At 59.7% G+C, this 23,900-nt stretch overlaps 1 protein-coding gene across 1 annotated transcript in view; it reads right to left on the reverse strand.

Annotated features, from left to right (window-relative positions):
- Positions 1 to 918: 918 nt before the first annotated feature.
- MYO18A (myosin XVIIIA) overlaps positions 919 to 23,900 on the reverse strand; it is a 95,872-nt gene continuing 72,890 nt past the window's right edge. The window contains 17 exon segments of the mRNA XM_062215844.1: positions 919 to 2,907; positions 9,729 to 9,851; positions 12,838 to 12,882; positions 13,585 to 13,724; positions 14,080 to 14,265; positions 15,798 to 15,935; positions 16,364 to 16,447; positions 16,603 to 16,719; positions 18,106 to 18,219; positions 18,612 to 18,758; positions 19,013 to 19,117; positions 20,189 to 20,299; positions 20,877 to 21,077; positions 21,176 to 21,299; positions 22,843 to 22,997; positions 23,208 to 23,335; positions 23,654 to 23,765. Of these exon segments, the coding sequence (XP_062071828.1) occupies positions 2,763 to 2,907; positions 9,729 to 9,851; positions 12,838 to 12,882; positions 13,585 to 13,724; positions 14,080 to 14,265; positions 15,798 to 15,935; positions 16,364 to 16,447; positions 16,603 to 16,719; positions 18,106 to 18,219; positions 18,612 to 18,758; positions 19,013 to 19,117; positions 20,189 to 20,299; positions 20,877 to 21,077; positions 21,176 to 21,299; positions 22,843 to 22,997; positions 23,208 to 23,335; positions 23,654 to 23,765 (2,175 nt within the window). The 3' untranslated portion in view covers positions 919 to 2,762.

The raw sequence follows: 23,900 nt of genomic DNA on the forward strand, positions 1-23,900 counted from the left end.
ATGTGCTGTTTCGTGGGAACCACACGCATCTTAGGGACCAGAGCTGAGGGCAGGAGCTTTCAGATTCTCAGGGCACAGCCAAAATGCAGATGGGCGTTGGTGGCCCTGCAGGCCTCTGGACTCTTCTGGGGAGTTGGTGCCAAGATGAATCATCTCCTCCCAAGCCTGCAGCCCAGCGCCCCGGCCAAGAGGCTTTTGCTTGGAGGACGTGAAGCCACGTCCTCTGCCTTCCCTAGGTGGCCTGTGGCACAGCCCTGCCACCATCCATCTTTCCCTGCCTCAGGACCTTGGCTTCAGCTCTTTTCTTCCTGGAGTGGCTGTCCCAGCAATATCTACCTGTGCCGGCATGACCCTTTCTTCATGCCCCAGCTCAAAAAAAAAATCCTTCCCCATCCCCTCTTCCCACCCTAAGAGAATGTCTCCCTCCAAAATATGCCCAAAGCAACTTCTTTGTTCTTTTGTAACATCTTATGCAATGACTCCACAGGAGTCTGCTTCAGCTCCACTCCACAAGTGCCTGGAGGGCAAGCACTATAATTTATTCCCCTCTGCCCACCCAAAGCTTGCACACACTGGCAGGTGCGGTGCCTACTTTGTGTGCCTGATCTCATCCATCCCTGGGACCCAGAACGGTGCCTGGACCCCAGCAGGCAGCTGTGAAATAGTTCTCCACTGCTGAGCAAATGAGTGAATACATGTTCGGACTTGGACAAAGGCCTAGGTCAGGCTAACGGAGGCTGACGTCGGACTTTCCCTGCCACCATGCAGAGGCCTGCCTCTGTGCGGGTGAACAGCAGGGAGCAGGGAGGTTGTCACACTAGTACCTGGGGGAAGCTGAAAGTGCACTGAGATGTTTGGAAGCAGAAGTAAGAGATGTGAGTGACAGAACAGAACATGAGCCAGCAGTTTAAAAAAAAAAAAAGCTTCACTTTTACTGCCTTCTCTGTTCTATCCTGGGGCGGCAGGTGGGGCAGCCCTCATTCAAGATGGAGCCTTTTCACAACCCTCTCCCACTCGTGTTGGGGTTGACTTTCTACCTTCGTGCCTTTCTTGTCTCTTTTGGAGGGGCTGCCATCACTGGGGGTTACCCGCTGAGACCCCTGGACTCCTGCAGGGGTCCTAACAACTCACGCCTCGGTGCAGGCAGGAGACGAGGGGTTGTTTGTTCCTTGCCCTTCCGCAGGCGCCAGGAGCCACCTCTTAGCTGCCACCCAGGGCCAAGGCACGGGCTGGGGCGCGAAGACGAGCACCCCCACTCTATTTAAGTTGCTCTGTGACCAAGGGGAGCTGAGAGCTAGAGACAGTTCGGCCTAATTCTGATCAAAAAGTCACCTTCGGAATGACTAAAATTCAGCCTATAAAAACACTTCCTAACGAGAAGGGTTTAATTCCCTTTTTAAAACATTAAAGACAGAATCTTGGTCAGTGGTAAGATGTAGCTGTTGGCTAGACCTCAGCATGGCCTGGTGCAGGCCGGGGAGGCCAAGGCTCTGTCAACCTGAATGGCAGCTCACAGCTCTGAGCAGTCCCTCATCCCACCGCCTGCCTCTGCCTGCCCCAGATGAGCTGCCAAGGCACTCTGCGGGGCGCAGGCCAGAGAGCAGGGGAGTCCCACGCCCCTCACCCCAGGAGTACATCGGAGGGTCCTTGAGCCTGAAGGAACAGGCAGGAGATTGGCGTCACCAAGGGGAAAAGGGCCTTTATTTCCATACCTCAGGTAAGCAGGGGAGAGAGCACAGCCCAGTGAGTCCAAACCGACTGCAGGAGAGAGGGGGCCAGCAGATGGGAGCAGCACCAGGCACTGCCCTTGGGCCCCCAGATCTGGAGGAGTCAGTGGGACAGCTGGGGTGGGGGGCAGAGGTGCATGGGGGCTGGGAAACTGGAAGGAGAGAGACAGTGCAGGCTCAGGTCACAGGGTGAGGACTCGCGTCCTGCCTGCCTCTGCACTGCCTCTCCAGCTCTCAGCTCCAGGCTTTCCCTCTCAAGTGGAGCTTAGGGCCCAGGAGACCCGACGGACGACGGACGGTGCGGGAGGGAGGCAGAGCTCGGCTAAGCCCCGAGCAAGCGTGTAGGTGGAATGGGTTTTCTCTTAAATAGGTCATTGCACTTCACACGCTGCTGAGGGGGGCCGGGGTGGGGGCTGGCGCACTGCACCCGTCTGTGTGGGGCTCGCTTGGCCCCAACCAGAAGCACCTGAGGGGCCTCCCCAGCCGCCTCTTCACTGCCGGTCCCCAGCTCCGCCCAGCAGCCTCTCCAGCTGCACAGAGAAAAGGCCGCTCTCCCAAGAGTAAAGACGGAGATGAGATTCCCCGGTGGTTCCCGGGGGCCCCAGCTGCCGCCGCGGCCCCCTCCCACTCCCAGGGATGCAGCTGTGATGGAGAGGTTGGGGATTTAAATTAAAAAGTAAAAAGACAGCAGGCACTGAGAAGAGAAAGCCCTCACCCACGCCTCCCCGTAGACCCAGCAACTGAGCTCCGTCCCTGAGCAGGGGCTGAGATGGAGGCCAGCGTGCCAGCTCCACGCAGCGCCAGACCACCTGCCCAGCACAGTGGCCCAGGGTGGAAGCCAACAGCATGGCATCTTCGAGGCAGGGAGGAGCAAACAGTTCTCTTTTCAGAAACTCCTCTTTCTCCCACCTCTTCTGTGTGGAGTCGTTTAACACCCACAGCCTGGAAAGTCTCTGTGACAGAGAGGGTCCGCGTGGCCCCCTGCCAGTTCCGGGGCTGTGGAGCGGGAGAGCTGTGAACCGCTTGCTTCCCAGGTTACGCGTGGGTCTCCATGAGCTTGGCCTCTGTGTCGCTGTCGCTCGTGTAGTTGTGGGAGTACCGGGCTCTGGAGGTGCTGTCGAGAGCGTCGGGCTCCTCATCTGACCGGTCATGGGCGGGGGACTTCCAGTAGCCGGTGGGGCTGCAGGGCAGGAGGCACAGGGTTTGAGTGAACAACCTTCCTCCCCTTCAGCACCAAACCCCGTGGCTCTGGGGGGGCGCCCTCGAGCCTGCCAGACCCCCCACCAGAGCCACACAGAGCCCAGGAGAAACCCTCCCCACTCCCCGCTTCACTGAGAAAGACCCTCCCCAGACAGTAAGAGGAAGGGGCACGCTGTTTGGCGAAAGCTTTAAAAAAACTCCCAGGGAAGGGATGCTGGCAAACTGTGGGGCTCAGACTTGAGCTGGCTTCAGGTTCCCAGTCCTTCCCCTTGGCCGCTCTGATTCGCCAGCTCCTGGGTGGAACTCAGGGATTCTGTGTTTCCAATGCCTGAAGAGTCTGCTGCAGGCGGTCCGTGAATCAAACCGACTTAGAGACTGAGGGTCTCCGTGGCTCCCACTGATCTAAGGTAGGGGCTCTCTCAGGCCAGATGTTCCTAAAGAGGTTCCAGTTCCTTCTGAGGAGGAGGGGTCTTCCTGCTTGAATACTCCCAGACCCCAACCCCTTCTCAGACTCTGCTCTTGGCCCTGGCATCATCCACACACCACAAGGAATGGCAGCTCAGGTAGCAGGGGCTGGCAGGGCCTATCTCAGGGGGCCCAACGGGACGGCCCCTTTTCTTGGCACAACCACCGAGCTCCATGGAGTCTTCATCCAGCCACTGGCTCCACAAGCTGCAGCTGACCTCTGTGTGGGGGAAGCACTGTCCCCCACAGGGAGCTGGATCAGGGCACCCGACCAGGGAAGATGGCACCTCGCCTGCCAGTTCCACTCACCTCCTCACTTCTCTTCCTAACTGCCTCCTCCCCTTGCTACCTCCACTGTCTCTGCCAGCTCAAGTGCCCTGGAGTCACAACATCACTGCAGAAAACACAGCCCTGGCTCTGCACAGGTCCCTGCAGCTGCAGCCTGCCCTGTACTCTGACAGACAGCAGGGCACACACCTGCCTCCAGATCCTACAGAGCTCCTTGGGCACACAGGAGCCCCACTGCCCACAATGCTGACTTAGCAATCTTAGGAGAGCCTTCTGTTTCCTGGCCCTTTTAAAGTTTGTATCCCCATTCCCCAAGAGAAGGAAACAGGGCTCTGCCAGAAAGAACCACATTCTTAGCTTTTTCCAAGGTTTCCGTGAGGTGGCACGGAATCCTGTGTGTGAGACACGAGCCTAGGCACTAGCTATGCCGTCTTATTCTTCACAACAGTCCTGTGAAATATTACAAGGAAGCTGGTTCAAAGAAATGAGGGATCTTGCCCAAGGTCACAGAGCCAGGATATGAACTTGAACCAGACTCAGTCCTTCAAGTCTTTGGAGGGCACCACTCCCTGGCTAGGCTGAACGACCTCGGAAGAAAACAAGACTAGGCCTGAATTCTGGTGCTGGCCTGGGTGAGTCCCAAGTGGTAAGACAGGTCTCTCTCTCTCTCTCTCTCTGCGTCCCGGGGGGGGGGGGGGGTGGCTGATAGAATACATGTTCAATTATGCAAAGTGGTTCAGGAATGGGGCAGTCTGGTTAATAGTTATTGCACTTCTCATGAATGAATTACCATTTTTAAAGGATTCAGAATAGCACAAAACACATTTCATACAGACCAGACTGAACAGGAATGAGTCTCACTTTGACGGGCCAAAGGCACTTAAGGACTCTGGGTGTCTCTGGGACAAAATTACGAAGCTCAGTGATAACTGTGCAGCATTGGGGAAAAAGCGGGGCTATTTTAGCTTTGGGGTTGTTTGATTCTAAATTAGCGGGACCCAGGTCTTGTTTTCATTTTTTATGCAGACCTTCTGGGCACTCGGTATGGGAAGTGTGCTGTTAGGCAGAGGGACGCCTGGCCTATAAGGACAGAGCAGGGCTGCTGGAGCCTCTGCCTCAAGGCCTGCCCCCTTCTCACAGCGGGTCTACAAGGCCTGGATGCACGGCCGGATTTCTACGCTGTCCCTGGCAAGACGCAGAGGAGTGGCCTGGGCGGCCAGAGAGAGCAAACCTCACGTCTCCCTCTCGGCCGCTCCGTGGAGTCGTCAGGTCACCCTGGGGTGCTCTCTCGCCAGTCTCCTCAGTGGCTTCTACTGCTGCAGCCATCAGAGAGCCAAGAGCAGGCAGCTCCCTCCTCCCCAGGGCAGGAGTCGGTGCTGGCAATTTGAACATTTTAACCGGTGCTGGCAATTTGAACATTTTAACCGAATTGTTTAAAAAGCTTTCCTCCCCACAAGCCAGTGTCTCCTGCTCCGCGTGCTGTCACAAACAATTTGGTAAATAAGCTAATTCCTGCTGGGAGAGCCCAGGGTGGCAGCCCCCCTCCCCTCGACTGCTACGGATGCAGTGTTTGGCTGCAGCGTTCATGTTTCGAATTCTCGCTGGTCCCCCTCGCCAGATGGGAAGCTGAGCGATGGCTTTGGGGGAGGGCAGAGCCGGAGAATGTGTCGGCGAGGTACTCCCTCTGTGCCTCCGTGGTTGGCTAGGTTCTCACGGGGCACTCCTCTGCCAGCAGGGAGCCCAGCTCCTGCTCCTCCTCCACCTCCTCCTCGGAGGCGCTGTCCAGGTGCAGTCTCCTGGTGACTGCAAGGGACTGTGCTGGTGGCTGGTGGCAAAAACGGGCTTTCTCTTTTTTTGTTCTTGCTGTGGGCTCAAGGGTTACAGTGGGCTGAGGGCATTGGGGTCTGGAATCTGCCAGTCACTCGTGGGTGTGGGACGGCCCAGCGAGGCCTGTGTCTCCCCCTGGAGGTGAGGGTGGAATGCACAGGAGGGTCAGGCCCTCTAAGCTCCCTAGACAGTCGCCTTGTTCCATCAGCTGACTTCCTGCACCCCAGGGTGTGGGGCACTCAGCCGGGCTGAGAGGGGAAGGCAGAGATGGGAGAACAAACATTGTGCCTCCTGTCTTTCCCACCAAAGAGCTGACAATGGCTGGCTCCCAGTGCAATGGAGATGCTTCCTGCTCTTCTCCGGAGTGCCCTGCAACCATCTGTCACAAGGAGGGCAGTGATAAGGCAGTGCTGATTCCAAGGGGTTGGAACAAGTTGGCCACAAGCCTGTTCTGGGTTCGAGTTCCATGTCCTCCCATTCCATTCCCTGTCTCCAAATAGCTCAGGTCACATTCACTTGGTCTCTTGTGGTAAAACACATCCAAAGGCAGAATACTTGTCCAGCCGCCCCACAGCACAAGCATGCGACAGGTGTGCGTTAGTTCATGCGTGTGGGAAATAAAAGCCCATGCCCCAGGGGGCTGCACTCCAGGGTCACACCTCCTGGGGGGCAGCAGGCTCGCCCTGGAGGGTACCAAGCCCAAACAGCCTCACATAACCAGGGGGATCCAAATGCCACCGCCTTCCAGGGGAACTGGCAACAATGGGATTCCAGTGAGTCAGGCTCTGCCTTTCTTTCACAGTGGGGGTGTGGGCATAAAGGGCCCAACTATGAGATCTCCCCCCTTGACGGGGAGGGGAACCGGCCGGGGGAGGCAGGAGAGCCAGGAGGGGGCTGTCACTCAGCGGGTGCTAATTTCTATCTGTTAGAACTTCATGAGATGAGCAGCACCGAGGTGACGCCCATGTGTGGGCTGTGGGTGGGAGGGCTGGGGAGCGAGGCAAGCATCTCTGGGTCTGCTGTGGGGTGTGGTGCCGCGTGGGCTGCAGCCTGTGAGTCTTGTGCTCCAAGGCTTGCCAGAGAGGAAGGTGGCTTTGCAGGACGGGAGGTGGGGAGCTGAGCAGAAGGCCCCCAATAGCTTATGGCCACTGAGGCACCTGGAGCCAGCCCGTCAGGGACACAGACAAAAGCGCCTGGACGGGTGCCGCCTGGCACACAGTCACATCACATCCCCTACGTGCTGTGCACCGGGCCACGTGGAGACACAGCTCAGGGCAAGGGTAGTGGGGTTAAACAAACCCCATTCAGATCCTGGCAACATCACTCCCAGCTGTGTGAGCGCAGCAAGTGACTTAACCTCTCTGTGCCTCAGATTCTTTGTCTGAGTGAGGGGCTAACGAGACCTCCATCCTGGGCTTGTGAGGTTAGGTGACCAAAGCGAGGCAAGGATCTATGCCGTCCCCAGCCCACTGTAAGGACTGGGTGGGTGGGAGCTATGAGCACCACCTGCAGCGCGGTCAGCCGATCCAGCTCATCAGGGTTCCAAGTGACGAACCCGCTCAGCTGTCCCCACCCCACACCCTGGGTGCCCGAGGTAGCCGGGAGGCTCTCGGAGGCCAGGCAGCCCAAGAAGAAGGCAGGAGGGGTCTGAGGTGGTGGTGGGCAGGGCAGGGAGCGTTAGTGCACACCGGTGGGACACGCCATGCCGCACTCCACGCCAGGTGCCACCTACTGCACTAGTCGCTCTCGGGCCGGTACAGGTACCGCATCATCAGGCTGTCCACCTCTTTCTTGCGCTTCTTCTCCGCCTTCCTCGACTGCCGCTGAGCCTGCCCAGCCTCCTCGCTCTCCGCCCCCGGGCCCTTCTTCACGCTTGAGCGGCTGTGGCTCGAGACCGTGGAGCCGCTGGATGAGGAAGAGGAGGAGGAGGACTCCGACTCGGTCTCGGCTCTCTTCCTTCTTGACTTGGACTTCTTCTTGCTCTTCCGGGAGCGCCCCTTCTTCCGCCGCTTGTGCTCCGAGTCCTCAGAGCTGGAGCTGGAGCTGGAGCTGCTCCTCCTGCTCCTATGCTTGCTCCGGCTCTTGCGGCCGCCGTGGGACCGAGACACGTCGGCTGCGGAGGCCGAGCGGCGGATGCTGGCGGCTCGCTCTGGGAGGTCCAGCTGGGCGCTCCGGGCACTCTGGATGCTCTTCCGGTCATCGTCTTCGGAGTCGGGCTCCAGGCTGCTCCGCTGGAACGGGACGGGTTTGTAGCTCAAGACCTCGTTGATGGCAGCCTCCAGGTCGGGGTCCAGGTAGGAGTGGCGGCTGATGGGGCGGACACTGGCGCCAAGAGGCTCGTCGGCGGCTGAGGCCAAGCCGCGCGGCTGCGGCGGCACCGACAGGCTGCGGGCCAGCGACGGGTGGCTGTACTGTGACTGCGCCTCGCTCAAGGCCACACTGGCTCCGTCGTCCCAGTCGTCCAGGCAGCTCCGGCCCAGGGACAGGCGTGAATCAGGGCTGTCCCGGCCCAGGCCTGAGACCCGGCTCAAGGAAGGGCTGAGGGTCCCAGGCAGGCTGTCGAGGCGGGAGGTACTGCGACGGGCACTTGGGGAGCCTGACAGCGAGAAGCTCAGGGAGGAGCGGGCCCCGTCCTCGCCAGAGCCCCGGCGCGTGGCTGAGGAGGCCCGGCTCACGGGCGCAGAGACGGCCGAGGCACGGTCGAAGTCTAAGCCGCAGCGCTTCTCCAGCCCACGGCCGGCTCGGCTCCTGGCCTCGGAGAACACTGAGCCGCCCTCATCCGGCTCCCCAGGCTTCCCGGCTGTGGCCGGCTCCTGCCTGGGCCCAGCACGGGGCCTTCTGGGGGGCCTCTCGGGAGAGGCGGCGCGCTCGCTCAGCGTGGTGAAGAGCGAGTCCTCATCCCCGGTGCCCCCGATGGAGTCCTTCAGGGTGAGCCGTTTCCGATAGCTCAGGGAGCTCAACACAGAGGCCGGCCTCTCCTCTACCCCCTTGCCCTCCTTGGGGAGAACATTAAGGGTCGATCTGAGGGAAGGAGGGCCAAGCAGGAGAGAACCAGGAGAGAGAGAGAGAGGAGAGAGGAGCAAGCGTTAAACCTGGAGAGTAAAGACCCAGGGGGCGGGAGTGAAGGGAAGGGAAAGCAGCCTGGCAGAGTGGTGGTGAGAGCGTTGGAGGAAATGAAGCAAAATAATTTGCGTCAGTGAAAATAGCTTCATGGAGAATGTCATGTAAATTAGACTATTGTTCTATTTCATCACTTTTCCCCCTCTAAAACGTTTAGTTCAATTTATTTCATTGTCAACTACCTGGAGCCTCGTGCCACGCTGTGGTGAACGGCACTGGGGCGGGGAAGGCGGCACTATCTGCAATAACAAAATGCTGTTCGGCCGAATAAATTAAACCAATTAGAGGGGGCCGCTGGGTGCTTGGGGTGAGGGGCTGGACTTGGGGAAGGGACCTCCGGGGAGCTGGGGAAGTGGGGAGAGGTGCTATTTTCTACCCAGACCACCTGCTGTCTCGGAAGGGGTGGGAAGGTGCTTTGCAGGATCAGAACTAGCCTGAGCTGGGGGGACTCTGTGTAGGGGACAGCAGGGGAGTGGCCAAGGAGGCTGCCATCCTGGCCAGTGGCTGGGGTTGGGGAAGGGGCACCTTCCAGGGGCAGCCGTCTGCACGAACAGAAAGCCATGACTGGGCAGCAGGGAGCAAGTTCTTCCAGTGAGTGGGAGGTTACGGGAAGCATGGGGTGGGAGGGAGATGGCAATGAAAAGACTGGAGGAAGGAGAGAATGGGTAGAGAGAGACAGCAGTGAGCCTGGGGCTAGAATGGGCATCAGGGCAGCCTGTGTCTATGCTGCAATTCCTATTAAGATGGAGAGATCCAGAGCTGGCCAGGGCCAACCCTGAGCAGGTTCATGGGAGCCAGAGTCCCTCTTGTCTCACCCCAGACTCAATTCCAAGGGCCCAAAGCGTCGGGTAATTCAACCAACATTTGCCGAATGGATAAGTAAGAATGAAGTTAAACCTACACCAGCCAAAGCCTCCTGCCTCAAAGGAAGCGTTACCTGGGAAGAATAAGGGGGCGCAGCTCCTGGCTAAGAACTGGATGAGCTCCAGGTGAGTGGCGCAGATGGTGTGAGGCCTGTCCCTTGGGGACCAAGGCACCACTCATCTGTTCCTGGTGACACGAGATGGCTTTTTCCTCCCAACTCAAGGCCATTGCACTCACCTGGAGCTCTTTAAGCTGCCGTCATCGGAAGCTGCCTTGGACGGTCCCTTGTTTTTCGACAACCAGGACTTGACCCCGTCGACCCGGTCCTCCAGCTCCGAGTCCACATCTGAGTCTCCCTCACTGTCAGGAGGAGAAGCAGAAAGGTAGGCAAGGCCAGGCAGGAGGGAGAGCTGAAGGGGGACAGGGTGTCATGGGCAGGGGCGGGATGCAGGTGGCATGCGTGTTGTGAGTTGGGGAGAACGGGCAGTTAGGAGGAGCACACCATTCCAAGGAGCCTGCCCCACTTGGCAGGCCACGCTGTGAGACCACAAAGACCTGAGGAGCAGGGAGTGCCGCGCAGCCGGGTGTCAGTACGACCAGCCCAGGGAGAAGGAGAGGAGACCACCCACTCATCAGTTACAGGAGCATGGTTCTTGGTTAAAAAGGGGGCACCCTGGGCCCTTCAGCGACTTCTTGAGGCTTACTCTGCTGTTTCTCAATGCCACTCCCTAATCTGTGGCTACGGCTGCTACCATGTTCCACGCCTTTGATCAAGAGCTGGGCTGCAGCTTCAGGTGACTTCAAGTTGGCTTGAACCTGGACGTCTCCCTGGCTGATTCCAACACTGACCTGGGCACCAGGTTTAAGCCCAGGTCATAGCCTAGACCCACCCTGCAGCCTCCCTGGACCTTAAGCACACAAGAGGACAAGGGGGGGGGGGGATGCATTTCCCAAGGGACTAACAACAGCTCCAAGAGACCCAGGCTCAGGAAGTCCCAGATGGGGGCTGTCTCTCCAAGTCTCTCTGTCGCCCCCACTGTCAGGCAGCCTCCATCCGTGAGCCTCCAGCCCTTGTTCTCCAGTGCTGCTCCTGGCCACACTGACCCTAGCACTTTCAGGAATTCTGAGGCTGGAGTCAAGGGAGCCCCTCACGACGCAGGTGGGGTCTGGAGACAGCTTCTGACTGTGAATGTTTCTAAAATCCTGCAAAATGCCTGCTCTCCAAGTTCGCCTGCACGGATAGGCTAGGATTTCTCCTTGATGTAAATTTCCTTTCATCTGTGTCAACAGGAGCAGCCCCGTTCCTGAATTATGTTCTTGAATAAATAGTCACATGTGCTCATGTGCGCGCACACACACACACACACACAGAAAACCATCAGACCTTGTTTTGGAAACTGTGAGAGGGCCTGACCCGTGTGATTTTGTGTGTGCGTGGGTGGGGAGCAGAGGGGATAAGCAGGCATATTTTATGGGCTTCCGTCACACACAGAACTGCAACAAAGACGAGGCTGGCTGATGCCCCGGGTAAACAGGAGTTTACCAGACAGCCCCGAAACCACTAATGCAAGCCGTGTGCCCGTGTGAGCCTGGCAGATTTACTGCAGTGCATGGGCCCCATGGAACGCCAATACCACCTGATTTATACACCCGTGCAAAAAACCTCCCTCTCTAGCTCCGGAGCCTGTAATTTATCACCGCCGTTCATAACCATATTGATTGCCTTTAGAAAGGAGGTGCTGTATGCATCGCAAAATCTATGTCTACATGTTAAAAGCGTTTCTGTATAAATCTCCCTTAATACTGCCCTGTTTACGGCTTTCATTAAGGTTATGGCAATAACAACTGTATCTCTAAGTAAATCGAAACATTATTTTTCTGCCCGCCTTAGCACACTGGCTCGATAACTTGGAGCTGGGGCCCAGAGCTGCTGCAGAAGGAGCCGCGCCACCTCTCTGCCATCAGCGGGAGCCCGCTTAGCAATGCACGTCCCCACGCGCCTGCCTGAGTGCAGGCTGGGGCATGTGTGTGCGCCTGCGCCTGCGCCTGTGCACTCAGCAGTGGTTTAGAATGTGCTCTTAAGTGCACATTTTATCAGCCCTCGAAGCTCCCACTGCCCACGGATGGCAAGGCCAGGACCCACTGGGGATAAGATGGTTGTGCATCCAGAATCCAGAATACGAATTTTCCTCCTTGCACTCAGAGCAGCGAATGGGTTGGGAAGCTGGCCTGCCTGTTCTCGCCTTGCCTTCAGCAGCAAACATCTAGACAATGTTTGGGTTCTTTTCCTTAAATAATCAGGCCCGTAAACAAACTCCAGGGGCAGGCAGGCTCAGGGGGCAGTTGAAATTTTAAATGGCCGGAATTAAACCTCGCGTCAAATACAATTTATGTCCGGGCTCATGTGCTATTAGTTAACTGGGAGCCGAATCGCGGGGGAACAAACAAACGGAGACAGAACGGCAGGGGATATTAATTGTGTGTGACAAGCGGGCTCCAGCGGCCCTCTATCACTGTTACACACTATTACATTTATCATTAGCTCTCCTGGAGTCCTCTGCACGGCCGCCAGCCCATCCTGACCAGGGGAGGAGGCCTGCCAGGCGAGAGCGAGTGGGGGAGGAAACCCAAGGCTACACGAGAGAAAACCAGCTCCAAACACCAACCCGGCAGCCCAATCTGCCTGCAGCCCTGTGCCTCTGCACCTGCTGGCCAGCTTCTGCCCAGAGAGAAGGGAAAGACAGGGGCGGGTTTCCCTGGCTTCCTGCCGCCTGACAGCACTAAGGCAATGCCTGGGTCCCTCTGTCCAAGGTGCCCTCAGAGAGCCAGGTAAACACATCTGGCCCTGCTCCCTTCACGGCCACGGCAGAGCAGCGCTGATGAGCTGCCTGAAAGCTCATCCTCCCCACAAGGGACCGTCTGAGCCCCCTCCTCCCACCCTCCCGTGCCAAGAGAAGATGGTGGACCTCTGAAGACAAAGCACACCTGCTCCTTTCAGGAGGCGCCAGCTGCAAAGGAGCCCAGGGATGCCCACAAGGCCAGCCTAGACCCCCGACCCCCACCCTGCCAGAGACCTGGGCCAGGGAGGCAGCTGAGGATGGAGAGGGCTGGGCTCAGGGAGGCAAATGAGGCTGAGCTCCCTTCCCGGTCCTGCCGACCAAGTGTAGCTCTGCCCTAGCCAGGGTCCAGTCTGAGTGTTAGTGTTAGAGACCAGCAAGGGAGGAGAGTGTGGGCCGTGGGGCCATGTGCGTGTGGCATGCAGCGGGGGCCCCGCACAGCACCCAGTGTTAGGGGTGGTCAGACACCCGCGAGGAGAGGCAGAGAGCGCATGCGCTCCGGTCCTCACAGTTTGTTCTTTCTTTTCTGATACTTGGTCACCATGTCCTGCAAACTGGAAACAGAAAGAAAACGGTGGGCAAGGGGGCCGGAGGAAGGGACAGACGGAACAATCAATGGGCAGGCCGAGGCGGACCCTCAGCAAGAGATGGCTTTGGCTGGCCATGGATAGGCAGGGGGAGGAGTGACTGTGCTGTCTTCAGAACCCGCCAGTGCAGCTCCCCTGCCCCTACCGAGTAGGTTCACTGGGCCACCCCAGCCCTGCCTGCGGGATGGGGGAAGGTCTCCAGAGCTTCTCCAGGGCCTGACCCCACCCCGTCTCTGCTGGTCTTCCTACCTCTCGACTCCATCTGCAGCCAAAGACTGCAAATCTGCCTCTCTCTCCTAAACCATTCACTGGGTGAGTTTTACGAGAGCAGGTCTCTGGCATGGTAACAAGGCACCATCACCTTTAAATCCTACTCTCCCGAGAGAGCAGGCGCCACTGGAAATGCGGCTAAGCGGGGGGATAACTCATCTCGGATAGGCGGAGGCGGGGAGCTGGGTCCTCAGGAAGTGTGGGGAGGGGTCCGGGAGGCGCAGGGACAGCATCTGTCTCTGTTCAGGAGATCTGGCAGCCGGGGGAGGGTGGGCTGGTGGTGGTGGTAGGCGGGTAGTGGGAGGTGATGGGGAGACAGGGGTTCTGCCAGGAGGCCCGATTGCAGAGGCGTCAAGAGACCTCGAGGCAGGCTGCAGACGCCACAGAGGCTGCCCCCACCTGTTGATGAGGTCCTCGTTCTCATCACTCTCCATCTCATCCTCGATGGCAGCCTGCAGGTCCCCGATGCGCTTGAACGCCAGCTTCAGATCGGCCTGCAGGCTCTGGTTGGCGGCCTCCAAGCTTTCCAGGTCCATCTCCTAGGAGGGAGGCGGACAGTCCAGGGTGCTGAGCGCCGGTGCCTGCCCCTGCTGCCCCACAAGAAGCCTGCTCACATCTCCCCTGCCTGGAGGAGCTGGGTGGGCACTGCTTGAAACCTGCACAGCCGCTCTGCTCTGTGATGCTGGGCTGTGGGGGCCTAGCCCTCCCTGCTGGAGTCTCTGGGGCACCCCTGGCTCCTTGGCTGCCCTCAGGGCTTCCTGGACAATCCTCTGGTCACACTCCTCCCCTCTCCAGTCTCTAAATGCTCATTTCTTTGCATCCCTACCCCCCAGCAGCCTGCGGGGAGGTGGACACTCAGCAGCCACTCGGGGTGGAGGTGGGGGCGGGCATTACCAGTTCATGCTTCTTGCGGCTCGCCTCGGCCTCCTTCCTGGCAAGCTCGCCCATCTCCTCCTTGGTGTCCCGGAGCTGCCGCTGGAGCCGCTTGTTCTGCTCCTTCTCCCTGTTCTCGGCCGCAATGCGCTGATCCCGCTCCTCAGTCAGCTTCTCCATGTTCTCCTTGAGCCGGCTGGCCAGGCCCTGGACCGACAGAAGGGGCAGGCAGGCCCATCAGCCAGGCAGAGAGGGGCTGAGGCAGGAATCTGGGTCAGGGAGCCTGGGCTCCAGCACAGCTGGCTCCTGTGCTCAGGGGTCAGGGCCTCGCTGAGAGCCGGAGGGCCAGAAGGAGACCAAGCAGGGGCGGGCTCTCAATCCCCACGACTCAGACACCTGAGCTCGGTGCCCGTGCCCTGCAGTGGGATGCTGAGCAGGAAGAGGCTGCAAGACAGGGGCAGGCGGGCTTGAGGGAAGGAGCCTGCATCTGGTTCTGATCCTCTCATCCCACCAGCAACTGTCCCCCAGCCCCCCACCCCCACCCCCACCCCTAGGATAACGGAGCCAGGCTGTGTGGACTGCTAGGGGCCGTTTGTATTGAATGCTCGATAAATCTAAATCATGATCATGCCTTCCCAAGGGACAGCACTGAGGGAAAGGACTAGGCCCAAGAGCAACAGACAGAAGTCCAGCAGGTCGGCCCTGTGGCCACCAGCCCAGGGGCTGCTTCTGCCCCTGGACATCCCTCAGGCCTCACTCAGTCTACGCAGCCCTTTATGTAAAATGGGGATCAGAATATCACCGGCCATCCTGGGGCTGGTGGGGCAGGAATCGAACTACCAAGCTCCAGTTCTCTCCAGTTCTCCTGGGCACGGGGTCCCGACTGGGGAGGCTGTCACTCCGCTCTCCTCCCGTTCCCACCTTTACCCTCGCACCCGCCCTGCAGACCAAAGCGCTGACAGGGAAGGCAGCAGGAGGCTCGGCTCCAACCCTGTGACCACAGCTCCCAGGCCGGGCTGACACAGCCCAGACCCACGTCCCTGAGCCCAAGAAGCACAAGCAGAAGGGTGTAACCAGGGGCAGGGGGAAGGGCGGGGTGGGCACCTGGCTGCCTCACTCCTCCTCCTCCTCGCTGCTGCCATGTCAGGGAGGGAGGGGCCCAGGCAGAGAGGACAAGAAAGGGCTGAAAGCACCGAGGAGCAGAGCTGAGGGAGAGCAGGAACAGGGCGGACAGAAAGGGGAGTCGGGCTGGGAGAGGAAAAATACGACGAGGGGAGAAAACGTCGGGCAGTGGCAGGGCCAACCAGAGGAGAGGAAAAGGCAGAGGCAGAGGCAGGAAGGGTGGGAAGAAGTGAGGAATAAAGGGGATCACAGGCAGGGGAGGAGAGCGGCGAGATGAGAGCAGACTTCAGCCCTCACAGACGCGCTGCCGCCCGCTGCATATTTATGACCCTGCCAGGGAGCAGGGGGACAGGCAGGGGGGAGCGCGTGTGCAGGAAAATATGAAGACGAAAAGCTAAGCTGCTCTGGTCCCTCGGCAGAAAGCAAGCACGGAACCGGAATACAAAGCAGGCAGGCTCCGTGGCGCCCAGAGAGGCCCCCTCCCCGGCAGCCGGCCCCGCGGCTTTGGCAGGGGCCTCGGAGGAGTGCCCAGGGCCTGCCCAGCCTCACGGAGCCAGCCTGCATCGCTCCAGCAGTGGGGGCGGCTCTGCTCCCGCTCCCTGTGGCCGCGGACCCACCTCCAGCCGCTTCACTTGCGTCCTTTCGAACTCCAGGCGAGTCTCCAGCTCCCGGATCTTCGCTTCCTGCCTGCTCACCAGGGACTTGTCCACCATGGATTGCTCCAGGAACTCTACCTGACTCTGGAGCGCTTGCAGCTGGGGAGGAGGGGGCAGGATGGGAAGAGATAACTGAGCCCAGGAAGGGAGGAGGCGGAATCGGGGCAGGCGACGTCACCATGGTGACCAGGAGGCCGGGGCAGGGAGGGACACATGGCGAGAGCACAGGGAGGCGGCTCTGGGTCAGAAGCGTCCCCCACTGGCCCCAGTGCTTGGCACAGATCTTGCCTTCTGAGAGAAAGGAGAGGGCTAAAGCCCAGAGAGGGAGCAGACATGTGAAATGAGGCAGCAAAGCCAAAATGTCTGCTGTGGTGATGTGGCTCCACGCCCAGCTCCTTCCGTGGGTTTACGCTGCCCTGTGGGCTGCCCACGGCAGAGAGGAGCGCCCTCAGTACCGTGAGCCTGGGGCTGTCCCCACTGGTGTGGCCCTTCACCCCCTCTCCAGCGAGAGAGCCCCCAGTGCCCACCTTCTCCTGAAGCTCCTGCTTCTCCTTGTTGGCCTCTTCTAGCTGGGCTTGGAGGTCATTCATCTGAGCCAGGTCCCGGGAGGCCTGGGGAAGGGGTGACAGCGTGGGGTGCAGGGTCCAATCCCCAGCCCCTGCAGATAGGTTCCCATGCTGCAGTCTCCCTGGAGAAACGGCTGCACGGGGGAACCGGGGGAGGGAAGTGGGGAGGCCCGGCAGGACGGCCATTGCGGCTAGGGTACCTGAGCCACGGCCGCCTTGTGCTTCTTCATCAGCTCATTCATGTCCTCCTGATCCTCTTCCAGCCGGTTCTGGATCTCATTCTTCTCACGCTGAAGCCGGCTCAGCTGCTCCTCCAGCTGGACAGAGGCAGACAGATCAGAGGCATCGGGCCCGGCGTGCCTGCCCAAAGGCTCCAGGTGGCCAGTCGGGGCCGCCTCCCATGCCACTCCAACAGGTAGGGGAGGGGCTGGGATGGGGGAAGACGAGGGCGCCAGGCCCACCCCTGGAGCAGCTTCCAGGATCCAGGGTGCTCAGAGAGCTGCTGCTGTTGTGCCCTGGGCCAGGCAACGAGGGGAGGGGCTGGCTCTGCAGCACGGGCAGACCCTGGGCTTCTGGGCTAAATGACAGCTGCTTTCTGGCAGCTCTTTGGAGGCTAATGAGAAGGCAGAAAAAGCCTGCCCAGAACAAATGACCCATCATCCCGGCACTGCCAGCCCAGGCCCCGACCTGCATGCACTCTGGCTGTGTCAGGCCCCATACGTAGAAGGGCCCCTGGAGTCTGGGAAGCTCCCTGGCTCGGATTCTCTGTCCCCTGGGACTGCCCATCCCCTCCTGGCCCCCAGAAGCCAGTCCACTCCTGGTGGGGGAGGGGACGAGACAGCCAACAGCAGCTTCAGGAAATGAATGAATCTATTAGCCTGTAATTCCAAACCAAAATGACTGCGTTGGCTCCTTCTCGGCCCCATCCATCTTGTTACTGGGCTGTGGGGAACTGGGGAAGCCTCTGCCAAGAAATTTATTAACTCGGATTTAAATAAAATGGTAATTTTATAACAGCCTTTTTTAACACAATTAAGGAATTTGAATTACTCACCTGAAAACTGCTGAGGAGCACGAATGTCACGGGCACAAGTTAAGCCCCTGAGACTGGCATCTCTCAGCAGCTGGGTGCCCGGGGCCGGGGGCCCTCAAAGCAGGCCGCCCAGCCCCGCCTCCTCCCCTGCCCCGTGCCCTGCCTGAGGAGGTACCAGGGGCAGCATCCCCAGTGGTGGATCCTCTGCCGGTGGATGGGCCGTGGGAGAGGTGGGAAATTAAAAGGGAGGCATTAAATAAGAGCTCTAATTAGCTGCCGCCTGGGCTTGTCAGTGGGCTGGGCAGGGGAAGGGGAGGGCAGCCGAGCCATCCCGTCCTCTTATCGGTGCTTCTGCTAATCTCCAGGCACCTGTTTACATCCCTCAGCCACATTAGCTGCTTTTATTTATGGTGTCGGGGCCTGCAGCCAAGCTCCCACAGGCAGGTGGTTAAGCAGGGAGATGGGTCCTGGCTGGCTCCCTCTTCCACCCGCCCCTCGACAAGGCCTGTGTTCCGGGGGGGGAGGGGGGTGAGAGGGGAGGCCTGCTCTCCTGGCAGAAAGCCTTGGTGTGAAGGGACCTGTTGGGGGGGGGGCGGTGACAGGCACCGCCATCACGGCTCTTCTCCCCCTCAGTCCCCCGGGCCCAGCCCCATGCCCCCTGCATGCTCACCGCAGTCTTGGTTTTGGCGATGTCATCGATCTGCAGGTGCAGGTCCTCAATCTCCACCTCCATTGCTTTCCGTGCTTTGACGGCTGCCGCACAGGTGAACTCTGACTCCTCCAGCTGGAACCAGGGCCACCCCCACCCCAGGGAGAGACGTTAGCCATTCCCTGGGGGCAGCAGGCTTGGCAGGCTGCTGGAAGGTCAGAGGGAGCCCAGTGGCTCTCCTCCCCGTCCCCCTCCAGGCTTTCAAACCACAGGGCCGCAGTCGTGCTCTGATCATGCATGGCATCTCCTCCCATGATGGGGACCGGGCCCCACCCCCGCCACCCAGGACTCGGTCAGGCCGCACAGCATGTACAGACCCTCGGGAATCTGCCTGCTACAAGTGGCTTCTCCCTACCTCCCCATCGCCCTCCTTCAAAAGCTACCAAGAGGAACAAGGGGGAGACAAAGAGAACTGCGAAAGTGAGGCCTGCCACCCCTGGGTGAGCAGCCTCCCCTCAGTAGGGCACCTGGTTCTTGAGCTGGGCGATCTCCCGCTTGCTGGGCGCGCTGTTCTTCAGGTGGTCCAGCATGACCTGCGCGTCCGCCAGCAGTGCCTTGGTGCGCTTCAGGTCTTTCCGAAGCCGCTTCTCCGACTCCAAGTCTCGCCGGCTCACCTGGGTGGGCACCAGCAGTGAGGACGCCCTTCTGTCTGCCCCAAGCCCACCCCTTACCTCAGCCTCATTCTCAGGGGCCCCCATAATGAGCAACGGCACAGGGAATTGCCAGGATCAGGCCAGCCAAGGAGAATGGCCTGCGTGTGGCAGTGGACAGGGACTGCCCCACCCCCAGTTATGACAATGAGTGCTGAGAGCACCCCTGCCCCTGTGTTCAGCTTCCCACCCCCAGCCCCCCGGCCACAGGTGTCTACCTGGTCGCTGAGTGCAGTGAGCTTGCTCTCCAGCTCCCGCTTGTCCCGCAACACCTTTTGCTTATCCTCGTATTCTTCTTCCAGCTGCACCTCCATCTGCTTTAACTGGGGTACCAAGGGCACAGAGACCCATCCACTGAGTGCCATGCATTCCCCTTCCCTCTGGGTCCCTCAGTGGAGCAGGGCTGAGCATGGACGACCCCAGAGAGGTCAGAACCTGAATTCCAGTTCCCGGGGGTCCAGAGCACCCAGCCACTCACAGTGGCCCCCTGAGCCAGGGTAGGAGTTTTCACTGCAGAGTGGACCTGTGGGACTGCTAGCACAGGGGTGCTGCTGCCGCCCGCCATAGAAAGCTGGTGGCTCTTGTTCCTCAAGGGCCCAAGCTTCTCTAGACTCTGCCAATGCCAATGCCAGCATCCCGAGATTCTTGGTCCAGCATGGCAATGGGAGACCACATGGCTAAGGTAGGAAAACCAAATCCCTTACTGCTGGCCCAGTGCTGTGGCGTAGCATGTAAAAACGCCGCCTGCAATGCCAGCATCTCATATGGGTGCCAGTTAGAGACTTGGGTGCTCCAATTTCAATCCAGCTCCCTGCTGGTGACCTGGGAAAAGCAGTGGAAGATGGCCCAAGTGCTTGTGCTACTGGCTACTGGCCCAGCCCTGGCCATTGTGGCCATCCAGGTGTGAAGCAGTGGATGGAAGGTCTCTCCCTCTCTGCCTGTAACTCTTTCAAATAAACAAATAAATCTTTAAAACAAACAAACAAACCAAAAAAACCCCTTACTGGGGTGGATACTTGGCATAGCAGTTCAGATGCTGAGTTAAGACACCCACGTCCCATACTGCAGTGCCTGAGTTTGATACCTGACCTTGCTCCTGATTCCAACTTCCTGCTACTACAGACCCTGGGAAGCAGAGGTAATGGCTCAAGTAATTGGATTCCTGACACCCACGTGAGAGACCTGGATGGGTTCCTTGCTCCTGGCTTCAGCCCTCCACCAGCATTGCAGGCACGTGCGGAGTGAGCCAGGGCCTGGAAGCTCTCCTCCCCATCTATCTACCTTTCTCATTCTCCCCATCTCCCAAGTGATTAAAATGAAATTAAAAACCCTTACTTTGAAGCAGTGTGGGGGAATAGGTGTTGGTGTGACAGGTAAGTGCCCAGACACCTCACCTTCTTCTGGCATGACTGCCGGGCCTCCTCCACCTCCTCGTCCCGACTCTCCATCTCCTTGGAATGGGTCTGCCTCATCCGCTCCATCTCCATCTCTAGACGCAGCTTGGCCTGCAGTGGTTGGCGGAGGGGTCAGGGTCCCATCCCCAGCAGCCCACTGCCCCTCCCCTGCCTCGGAGCTCTCCTGGGTCTCAGGAGCAGGTGCACCCAGCCAAGGCCCTTTGCTCGCCCCTTGCTTCCCTGGCAGCAGGCTTCTGCCAAGAAGTGTGGCTCCCTTTACTAGGTGTCTGGCACTGGCCCAGAGACAGGCTGCTGGAGGTGGGCACTGTTCTGCAACTTTTCCATTTGGCCTGCAGGCTCTAGCTCCCTGAACTGACTTGAGGGCTCAGTGGTGGGCCAGTGGGGCGGCCCAGGGCTTGCAGGCTGCTGCGCATCCCCCACCCCTCACTACGAGAGCTTGATCAAGATTTGTTTTTGCAGAAAGCTCTGTGAGAGCTTAATTGTCTTCACACTGTGGCTGGCACGGATCAGGTGCTCACTCAACATTTTGCGAGTAGGTGAGAGAGAGAACAAGCAGCTGAATGGATATGGGATCCTGCCCTCCTCTGGCCCACACCCAGGGCTGGCTGTGGGGCTGCTGGCACCTCTGGTGACCCTTCGTCCCTCCCTTGGCCAAGCCCTCTAGCACCTGTTCCAGCATCTGGATCGTCCCCGCCTGCTCATCCAGCTCCTCTTCCTGATCCTTGACCTTGGCCTCCAGGTCCCGGAGCTGTTTCTTGACCTTGGCCAGAGAGGCCTCGTCCTTGGATTCTTGGGAAGAAATGTCCTGGAGCTCAGCCTCTAGTGAGACAACCTTCTGGGTAAACCCTGCGATGTCCATGTCTTTTTCCTGGGGCGAATGAGAAGACCAGGTTGGTGCTGGGCAGTGGGGGGGGGGGGGGGGGCGGGCTGGGGCGCAGAGCACAGGTGGAGGAAGGCCCCGCCCACCTCGAGCTGCTGCTTCAGGCTGAAAGCCTCAGCCAGGAGCATGTCCTTCTCCCGCTGCAGCTTCTCCCGCTGCAGCTTCTCCCGCTGGGCCTCGTCGTGCGCCTGCGAGAGCTCGCTGTCAAACCTGCAGGGGCGGGGGGCGGCTCGGTCAGACACCCAGAAACAGTGCCACCAACGTGGGCAGGACACACGCAGGGCTGGGGGTGCGTGCAGCCCTGATTCGGGGCTGGTGGTGAGGCGGGGGTGACGTTCAGAGGTCACAGGTCAGGCTACGGTCTGGGATGGGGGCATGCCATTGAGGGAGCCCTTTCTCAAGATGGACTAAAGAACCCCTGGGCTGGAAAAGGCAGAGGCGCTCTCTTCAGGACTCAAGGCTCTACATCTTCTGTTTCAACAGAGCAGGATGAGGGGCCAGGGTGAGGGCAGAGTGGGGACCAGAATGGGTGGAAGTGGATGCCCTGCCTCATCCCGCTCACTCTCCACAGTATGATTCAGCAACTGTAGACGAAGCTGCTGGCTCCTGCACCTGCCTCTGGGCTCCAGGCACTGGCCAGGATCCCCTGCCCCAGCAGCACCCTTGTCCCCAAGGGGACACCCATGCCTGGCTCCAGCAGTCCCCAGCAGGCGGTGTGCTCCAGTGGGCACATAGTTCAGGGCCTCTGTCTCTGCTCTTCTATTCCCACACTCCCATCTCCCGCCCAGTGACTCCAAATAAGGAGCAAATGGCTGAGGTTCCTACTAACCCCTTCCCTGAATAGTCAATCAGGTTCCCATGGAAATCGAACCACCCCCCTACCCCCACCCCCACCCCACATCAGAAGAAAGCAAGAAAACTCCAGGTGGCTGAAAACTAATAACCTGCCCAGCGGGGAGCACGGCGACACGGTAAATAGGGCTGGCACTGGCACTCGGGTGCCGGGAAGGGGGTCCCACAAAGGGTGCCTGCCTTTGGGTAAAAGGGCAGGTGGGGGTGAGATGAGGAGGAGGGAAGCAGGTCCTCCAGGTGCCTTCCTGCTTCCCTTCTTCCCAGGTGGCCACCTTGTGAGGAAGATGGCAGTGCGTCCAGGAGGCCAGGGGTGAGCTGGAGTGCTGGGAGGGCTGTGGGTGGAGGGCTGCCCCTCCCCAAAGGCTAAGGGCATCTCTACTGAGAAGCCGCCCCTGCGGAGGGGAAATGGGGCTGCTCCCGCTCCTCGGGGCCCTCCCGCTGTTGCCAGGGTGTGTGGGCTCCTCCGTGTTGCTAATAAAGGCGCCCCATTCCCATCCACAGTCAGGGAAATTAATTTAGATTGGATTTTCTCCTGTGAGGCTGCCCCCCTCCTTGTGTCATTACCGTAATGAGATGGAAGTGGCGCGGTAGTTTAACGACATTAGTCGGGAGAGTGTTTGTGTGGCTGAGGCAAGTGCAGAGCTGGGTGGGGGCACGGGGCAGGGCCGGAGGCAGTGACGGGCACATACGGGGGGAGCATGTCAGAGTGGAGGCCTGCACAGGCCTTCGAGGGGGACCTGGTCTGTGTCTCCCCTGGAGGTTGGGAGTGAACCCTTGGTCACCTGCCAGGACCTGTGACCGTGCCAGCCAGGCCCCTGGCCAAATCCAGGCCCTCCCATGAGGAGGTGGAGGGAGCCCTGTCTGTGGCTGCTCTCTGGGCCCAGGACGGAGGCCCACCCACCTCCTCTGCTTCTTCTCCAGCTCATGGTTGCGGACCTGCTGGCCCTCCAAGTGCAGCTTGGTGTCCTGCAGCTCCCCGGTCAGCCGCTGGCACTTCTTCTTGAGCTGCTGCAGGGCCCGCTGGCTCTCGTCACTGTCTGCCTGTAGGTCCCCGAGCTAGGGTCCAGGGCAGGTGCATGGTCAGCGGCGTGGAGAGGGAGGGGACACTGGGGAGGAGGCATAGAGCCCAGGGCCTCCCGGGAACCCGAGAAGCTGTCCCCGCACTGAGGGGCTCACACGCCGACCTTCCCCGCTGCTCCTGGGGTCTGCCTGCCTCCAGCCGGTCACCAGGCTGGCACACGGCCCCAGCCCTGCCCGTGGCCTCACCCGCCTCTCCAGCTGCCTCTTGCTCTGCTGCTCCACCTCCAGCTTGTCCTCAAACTCCTGCTGCAGCCGCTTCTTGGTGAAGTCCACCTCCCGCACTGCCCGCTCGTACTTCAGCCGCCACTCGCCACCTGCGCGGTTGGGAGCGGGCAGAGATGCTGAGAGCCCCCAGGAAGAGACAGAGGGGGAGGAGGGCAGGGCAGGAAGGAGGCCCCTGGGAAGGTGGCTTCTTCCCAAGGTGGAAGCCATGGGCCGCCCACCAGGAGCAGACTATAGGGGGTGCTGACTTCTACCCAGTGACTGCTAGGCCTCTGGCCCCGACACGTGTCCTCGTCGTGACGATCCCCTGCATTTACCTGCACCTCTACTTTCTCATCTGTTCACTGCACCCTGATCTTAGAGGGGCGTGAGGGCCCAGGGGTGGGCACCAACGCGGGCCTCGGACCCACCCGTGTCATCGTCGTCCACCTCGCCATTGAGCTCGGCCGCCCGGATGAGCCGGGCCTCCATCACCTCCATTTCCATCACCTCCATCTGCTTCTTCAGGGCATCGTACTGGCTCTGTGGGGTGGTAGGGAGGAGATGGCCATTTCACACTCACTCAGAACTACTCAGACAAGGTCCCAAGCAGGCTCAGGGCTCCAGTTCCCCCGGGAGGCCGGGCTAATGGTGAAGATGCCAAGTGTCTCTGGGGGG

Source organism: Lepus europaeus, chromosome 18, assembly GCF_033115175.1.
Source record: "Lepus europaeus isolate LE1 chromosome 18, mLepTim1.pri, whole genome shotgun sequence".
NCBI classification, from domain to species: Eukaryota; Metazoa; Chordata; class Mammalia; order Lagomorpha; family Leporidae; genus Lepus; species Lepus europaeus.